We start from the raw sequence: 8068 nt of genomic DNA on the forward strand, positions 1-8068 counted from the left end.
ATCAGATGTTCACATGTGAAGATGTTCATGTCTGTCTGAGGAGAGTGAGGGGATTTGAAGACTTAACACACCTATAATCCTACTTTGCGTTTTCACCTATGATGAGTTATTTTTTAGAATGTTATTCCTGCAACACACAAGGGAACGCTGTATATTCATTTATGAGTTCTAAGGTTCAGGTCTAATGTCTAAAGAGGAGTTAGTTTTTAGATTTAGTTTAGAGAAACCACAGAGGTGAATTTTATGGAAATATCTTTATCCAAGTGGTAAATCAAACCTCTGTTAGTTGATTTTTTTTTTCTATATAAAATATTTGCTCCCCGCTGAGAGAATTTCACTTTTTGATGGAAAATCTTCGGGATTTAGTCCTAAAGTTGAGATGAAATTCCTCTGTGTGTTTCTGCTCTGAATCCTGTTGTCTGTCCTGCTGAAAACTGATGGCAGGAAATAACATTTGTGATGCATTCGTTTGTGTGAATGAGGTATTTATTCCCCCTCTGTTGCAGACAGAAGCTGAAGCGTGTCTTTCTTCTGTTTGCTGTCCTGACAGATCCAGGGCTTAATCCATCCTCACGCCATCATCATTCTGCCAAACAAAGCTGGAACCGAGGTTCTGGTTTGCTACGAAGACGAGGGCGTCTACATCGACACGTACGGCCGCATCACCAAGGATACGGTGCTGCAGTGGGGGGAGATGCCCGCCTCTGTCGGTAACTGGACACAACCCATCCTGCAGTATCACATCTGTGTCTTTGGGTTTTTCCTGTCTCATATTAACAGGAAAGGAACATTTGACTGTTTTATGTTTTGAATTTGAGCATTCTGTCTTCTTCTTCTAAAGCAACAAATAAACATTTCTTTAGAATCCACACTTCTTTTAGTTTTGGTTGGTCCCATTTTTAGGCCATGGAGCGGTTTATGTCTGAAGTCCGTTATTTATTGAGGCTTCTCAGTTTTTGAGGGTAAAGTTTTTCTTTGTCCTTTGTAAAATATCTGCTGCCTTTTAACAACTTTATTCATGTTTCTACTCTACGTTCAACCAGTTTTACCTCCACAGATGTCAGAAAACGGACTCACGTTTCTAAATGTTTCTTTTCTAGAAAATATTTTATGTTTGAAGAGGATTTATGACTATAATTCTTAAAAAAATATAGATTTTCACCAGTTATTTTTAACATTTTTTAAGCTTCAGTTCCTTGTTTGTAGAGGAAATGATATGTATCCACGCACTGCAGCCCAAAACGTTCTGTGTTTTCCTCAAGAAAAGCTCTTATCCTTTAATCTTTAACCTTTGTGCCCCCCCCCCCCCCCTCCAGCCTACCTTCAGTCCAACCAGGTGATGGGATGGGGGGAGAAGGCCATCGAGCTGAGATCGGCCAACACGGGGAACCTGGAGGGCGTCTTCATGCACAAGAAAGCCCAGAAGCTCAAGTTCTTGTGTGAGAGGAATGATAAGGTAGGATCCCATTCAAAACTGGAGCCCCGCCCTCCTTTTGATTCTAAAACCGTCATCGTCTCCGACATTTCCACAGGAAATCCACGATGTGCTGATCAGACAAAAAGTAAAGTTGTCTGCAGTAAAACATGAAACCGTCAAATTAAAATACAGACATGTGACTGACAGCTGTGAGCGTCACGTTTCGGTGCCAAAGAAATCGGATTTAAAGCCTGATTTGACCCTACGAACACATGTGACGGGGGTTCTTGAACGAGCTTTTAGCGTACGGCGTTCACACTGGACCGCTGCTCCCCGATCCGTTTGCATGGACTCACAGCTGGAAGAGGCTCGGTGGGAAATCTCACAAATCTTCTTCCGGGCTTTTTCCTCCATAGCTCCATTCCGATATGTGAAAGACTCGGTGTCACAGAAATCCAAATGATTCATTTCTCCTCCATAGTTCCTTTTCAAACGCTCAACACTTCTGGGTTTCACAAAAGGACGCCATCCATATGTCGCTGGAAAATCCGAGACCCTGATTGGTCAAAGTCCAACTGGTTTAACTTTTAGCGTGCGTTCAATGGCTGTGATTTGTACTTAGAGCCCGAAGACGGACTTAAAAAAGCTTTAAAAGCTTCTCCATAGACTCTCATTGTACGTGGGCGCTTAACGTTTCCGGTGTGTACGTAGCATGACGCTCATGAAGACGTGTTATCTTGGACTCATTCGTTTGTGGAAGAAGCAAACAGGAAGTGGAGATGTCTTCTGAAAGCTGCTCCTCCTTCCAGGTGTTCTTTGCCTCCGTGCAGTCGGGCGGCAGCAGTCAGATTTACTTCATGACGCTCGGACAGAACTCGCTGTTCAGCTGGTAGCGAGCGGAGCCGGGGACTCTGGGATGCACCGCTGTGGTCTGTCCTCGCCTGACGTTGCCTTCTGGGATTTGACTCTCGCTGATCTTCACAAACGCTGGACTTCCCTGAAGGATCAAGCTGTCCGTTTCCTGTCAGGAGTTCATGTCGTACATGAGTTTGTCATCCCTTCCGTCTTTGATCACCAATACCTTTTTTCAAGCTTTTTTTGTCCGCTTACGGTGTTTTTAGAAGGTAAACGCTGCAGTTCCACACCCAACCTGGACATTTTTTGGTACAGGAAGCAGTGTGGCTCAGCAGGAAGTCTTCACAGGAGAAAAATCACACGTTTATTACTTTTTAATCTCTCGGTTTCATAGGTCTAAAGTATGATTTCTGAATGACGTACTGTAGTGCTTACATCCTTTATGTTCACTTAGCTGCTCTTTTATTGCAATGATTTCCATTTCTAGACCAATAAAAACTTTGCGCTGCTGTCTGTAGGTATAGATCTAGACACTGATGAACCTTCTCTGCCCCACAAAGAGTTCAGTAATGATGGATCAAAGTCCATTTCCTCCTCCGTCCGTCCATCCATGAAGGTCTCAGGCCGACGTGGGCGGCTGGAGCTAATTCCAGCTGTCGCACCGTCCGCTCTGCAGTCACAGACATCCTGTTTGTGTCCTTAAGACAAACGGCTTCCTCATAGGGTTATGGCGGTCTCATTTCAGGCTGCTGGCATTTTGTTTTTGTTTTTTTTTTTACACTGGTGGGCAGTGATTCATGATCATCCGTCCCTGCTTCGCGTGAAATCCGCTCTGTGCTGCGTCGTCTTAGGACTTGATCTCTGTTTTTAGGACCAAGAAATGTCTTTGGTTTGTTCTAGAAAAAGCTTAACAGAGAGCTTTAACCCTTTTGCTAGGTGAACGTGCCTCTAGGAGGCTCGTTCACCTTGGGAGTGGGGTCATCTGGACCCCACAAGATAGCACAAGGGGTAAGTGAGGCACAGATCTATAGAAACCAGATTTTCCCATCAGTTTTGTACAGTTTTAAATGTAAATATTTGTCTAAGATGCACTGGTCTGCTTTTTTGTTTTCAAACGACAAGCCATTTTTATGGATCTGTACAGAATTTAATGTGAAATAATTCCAAAACAACGTTCTTTGTGTGTGTGTGTGTGTGTGTGTGTGTGTGTGTGTGTGTGTGTGTGTGTGTGTGTGTGTGTGTGTGTGTTAGTTTGAATGTTGGTGATGGAATGCGACTCCTGTCTGCCATAGATTTGGTTTGGTGTAAATCAAAAGTTTTTGCACAAATGCTTTCCTGTCGTCGTTGATGTCATCAGCTTTTAAAGCCCTGCTGTTGTCTGGATTAGTTAGACCGGAGCATAAATGTTCGTTAAACCTCAGGATTTACAAAAAAATTGGACAAATTCCCATTGAATCCTATTTTATCATTTATGCTACAAACATCTCAACCAAAGAGGAATTTTTTTTATAGTGAATTTAGTAACAAATTCAATTTATTTGACCGCAGAATTAACTTTATCCAAGAGTAAATAGACATTTTCTGTAATATATATTACTTATTAACAACTAGAAGCCAATCTTAATAATGTTTTTGTTTATTTTAAATTGTATTTTTATTTGTTTTTCTGTTGGTGAACTCAGTCATTACTACTGCTTAGTCTGCTTTGCATGTTTTTCTGTTCACATCTGAATTTTTGCGGCTGTGAAATTCAAACCAAATGTCGTATTTTTACTGTTTTGTTTGTTTTTTATCGACTTCAGAGAATTGCAGCTGGCTGTGTTACCGTTTTCTAAACTAGAAAAAGAGTTGAATTATCGCTACATTGTTAGCCAGTGTTGTGTTGTTGGTTTTTGTTTGTGTTTGTTTGTTTGTTTACTGGTGTGGGATGAATCGCATTTATCCCTAAAGTACGGCAATCGAAGAAGATCAAAAGTGCAGAAATGTACAGAACAGAATTTGAAGATAACATTGGATCGCTGTACAGACGTTACATGCTAGTTGGCAGAATTCGGTGGGCTGAGGAAAAGTCTTGGTTACGAAAATCTATGATGTCATAAACTGACATCATAGATGACTCGTCAACTGGAAATGTCATCCATCACTCTAATGTTTATGTGCAAAAATAACATTTTAAAAAATGAAATATAACACGTGAGTGTTGGCGGGAAAAACTGTTAACCCAGCAAACAAATAAAATGTGTAAAGCCTTAACTAACATATATTAGATGAAGTTCAAATTAATTTTAGTTTAAGATAACGGCACCTAAAAAATGAGTCTCAATGTTTTATCAGCATTAACTTTTGCAGTTCTTTCTGAGGTTCTTTGAATCAAAGAAAGTGACTGTTAACACAATCTATGACAACTATAGCCATGTTCAAATCACTACTTTCAAATGTCAAATCCTTCAAACGCAATGCATTCTGGGCAATATTATATAGAGAAATCAACCGGCACACCGAGACCCGGACTTAGATCCCGCGTCAAGGCTTTTGCCCGAAGAGCCACACTGGATGAAGCTCCCCCTGGGAATCGAACCTTGATTTTTCATGTGCGCACCCTGCACTCAACCGACTGAGCCGTCCAGCCGCAAACATTCTGGATTTTCATTTACAAAAACCCCCAAAAATACAGCAGATGTAACGTATTCGGACACACAGAAGAACAGCATAGAGCAAATTCAGCAAAAAACATCATTTGTCCCAAACATTTTCCTAATGAAGTTTTATTCAATACTAGATATTAAAATTCAACAACAATATTTCTGTTGGGAAACATGAATTCTGGGTTAGCTTTGGTTTTCTAAATAGAAAGAGTCTGTTCTTCTTGGTCGGGTTCCTGAGCAAGAACCGGACCAGCACGGAGTCCAGACTAGACCAGATCCAGAACCAGATGCAGATCCGGATCCCTTTGATTCTAGTTTGATTGTCTCCTTCCCCTTAGAAAGGCAACTGTGTACTAAACTGGAAGGAAAACGGCTTCAAGTGTTTCATTTAATTACTATTTTCTATAATTAGTTGTTTATTTCCAATGTATCAGTTTTGCTTTATATCTGAACAGTTGAAATAATTATTAGTATTTTATTTTACTAATTCAAATTCAAAAGGAGAAATATAAAGACCTGCTTTCCTTTCCATTTGTCGACTGATTTAGTCATGAGAACTTGCTAAATCAATTGATTTTTATGCCGCTGTATTCGGTCGTTAAACGACGCAGAATTGACTCTCTTCTTCCAGATGTTGATCAGTTTTTATTTTCCTCCAAAACCATCCTTGTCACATCTTTTTGGTTTATTGAACGGACGTTCCCTCTCCTGCCCGCTGCCGAGCGTTTCCCTGCAGCTCTGCTGCTAATGAGGCGAGGAGGATGCTGTTCCTCCCACACCGTCTGCTGCTGCAGATCACTTCTTTCTCCTGATTTTCTTTGTGTTATCGTCTCTATGTTTCCACGGGATCGGGTTGTTGGAAGTTTGCCTTTAAAAAAAAGCTCTGTGATGACGAGTGTGAAGGATGTGGAGAAAGTTCAGAGTCTGATGGAGATGAGAAGAGTTGGAGTCAAAGAGGGAGCAGGAATGTCCAATGTGAGAAGAAGTCAGTGTTTTAACAATCCCACTAATAATCTGAAATATGTAATCCCTCATTTTTAGGCCGGCGGGTAGATATCCTAAAAGTTTTGACCAGTTCCATGTTTGTTACGGTGAATTATTCTAACTCTGCCAAAAAGGAGAAGAACAATGTTTAATGAAGTATATTCCATGTAAAGGATATTATTTATTTTTCCACTTGTACCAGTTATCGTGATTCTTCTTTTGCACTGAATGTTTGTCAGATTTATGATGTTCTGTATAAAAAAAAATAAAAAAAAAAATGTATAAAAACCCGCGGAGGGAGACGAAGGTAAGACGGCAATAAATCTGTTGAAATCAAACTTTTTTTCTTTTTCTTTGCCTCATTGGTTCATTCTCTTTAAACCTCGACGTATTTACTTTGCACCTCATTTTTTTGAATCCCCCTCCCTCATCTGCTAAAATGGCTGATTCCTGCGCCGTGAATTTAATTCATGACTCGGACAACAAACGAATGTATATATGAAGGATTTAGTGCAAAGAAGAAGTCTGTACATCATCGCATAACTGCCCTAAAAAGACCAGAAAGTTTCCACAAGTAAAGCTATGAGGGGCAAAAAACTGAATTCTAAAACAAAATGTTATTGACAGAACAAAGAATGGTTCGTGTCGAAGGATAACATGCTAGAAGGACGTATTTCTTCATTCTCTCTTACAAGTTTAGCTACGTTTTCCATGTGGAACAGAACAGTTAAAGACAAACCAAATCAATCACACGTTGGGTGATACCAATAAGAGATCAGGGGGGTTTTGTGCAGAGAGGTATGACGGCCAGCGTTCCTGGAACCCTTCTAGTAACATTAAACATTACATCAACTCTTATAAAATGACGTTTTATTAATGGGATGCTTTTCATTTCTTCACATAAAACAGAAATGAGCTTAAATTCCTTTTGACCTAAATGACTGTGAATCTTCTGATTTCAAGACTGGGTTGTTGCCACAACTAACCAATCAGAATTCACACACATTTCCTGGATCCTTGTAAAGCTCCTGGGTTTCCTGATCCTTCTCAGTAGTTCCGTTTCCACCGTTTTCACATTGCAGTTTGATTTACTTTTATGCACTTATCCGTTGATCAGACCCGCCTTTTGGAGGTTTGATCAATAGAACTTAGAGACCCACTCCGATCATCGTTGGATCTTGTTAGCAAAGCGGTCTTTCAACGATGATGATGATGATGCCGTTTTTAGTCAAAACAACAATGTTGCTTTTCTAGGACACAGTCTCCGCAGGGCGGCAGAAGCTCCTTTAAAGATTAGTGGGCGTGAAGTAAGCGTGCCCCCAATTTCCCATCATCCATCCGTTGACGCACCCTCCCGCCAGCTTATAACATCTTAAACCCCCCAACAAAAATGGCGAAGCATGACTATAACTATCCAGCCGTCCGGATTTTAGCTCGGACGAGGAAAAGTGGAAGTGGATGCATCGGAATGGAGCAGAGCAGCGAGATTTTAGCCCTTATGTCACAACTACAGCATTTTCTCGCCTGCTCCTGATTCACAACAAATTGACTACCCCTTGTGCTATCTTGTGGGGTCCAGATGACCCCACAGGGGTCATCTGGACCCCACAAGATAGCACAAGGCCTAAAGGAGTACTCAGGAGTGCCGTTTCAATAGCATGTGAAGCCGTCAGCAGTGGTAGGTGGCTGTGAGGAAAACGAGCACCTCAGCTATTGGCTCAGACTGAAGACCAGACGATGAGTGACGTGTGCAGAGATGACCCAGCTTACCTGAAGGTGAGGTTGATCTTCCTCATGGAAATGGCGCCAAAGCTTCATTTTCTTAACTTGTGTCCTCCATCATTAGGAAAAAACACATCAAATATTCCAAAAAGGTCATTTTCGTCGGAGTAAGTCTTTAGTAGGCATGCATACGATTTAAATGACGATGGATAATTAAGTAAACGGAGGGAAGATCTGACTCCTTCTGTTCACTTTTTCCTCATTTTTGCTTCCTGTCTTTGTTCTTATTATGTTTGTTACTTTGTTTATTGCTATTTTTGTTTTAGAATCTTGTTTTTACATTTAAAAATAAAAAGGAAATCAAATCAAAGTTTAGGCTTGTGCATCACTTCATGTGTTTTGGGGGCGGGTCGGTGTGTTCTCTCCGGGCCTCCCTGCCCCTCTT

General features: G+C 41.0%; 1 protein-coding gene across 3 annotated transcripts in view; it reads left to right on the plus strand.

Moving 5' to 3' along the window:
- The window catches only part of si:zfos-2326c3.2 (mitogen-activated protein kinase kinase kinase kinase 4), a 70081-nt gene extending 63842 nt beyond the window's left edge, over nt 1–6239 (plus strand). For all 3 annotated transcript variants that reach the window (XM_011480466.4, XM_011480467.4, XM_020706756.3), the window contains 3 exons: nt 551–710; nt 1317–1456; nt 2227–6239. In XM_011480466.4, coding sequence (XP_011478768.1) covers nt 551–710; nt 1317–1456; nt 2227–2310 — 384 coding nt within the window. In that variant the 3' untranslated portion in view covers nt 2311–6239. The remainder of the gene's footprint in view (nt 1–550; nt 711–1316; nt 1457–2226) is intronic.
- Nucleotides 6240–8068: the final 1829 nt, after the last annotated feature.

This window comes from Oryzias latipes, chromosome 10 (assembly GCF_053564925.1).
Source record: "Oryzias latipes strain Hd-rR chromosome 10, Olatipes_Hd-rR_3.1".
Lineage (NCBI taxonomy): Eukaryota > Metazoa > Chordata > Actinopteri > Beloniformes > Adrianichthyidae > Oryzias > Oryzias latipes.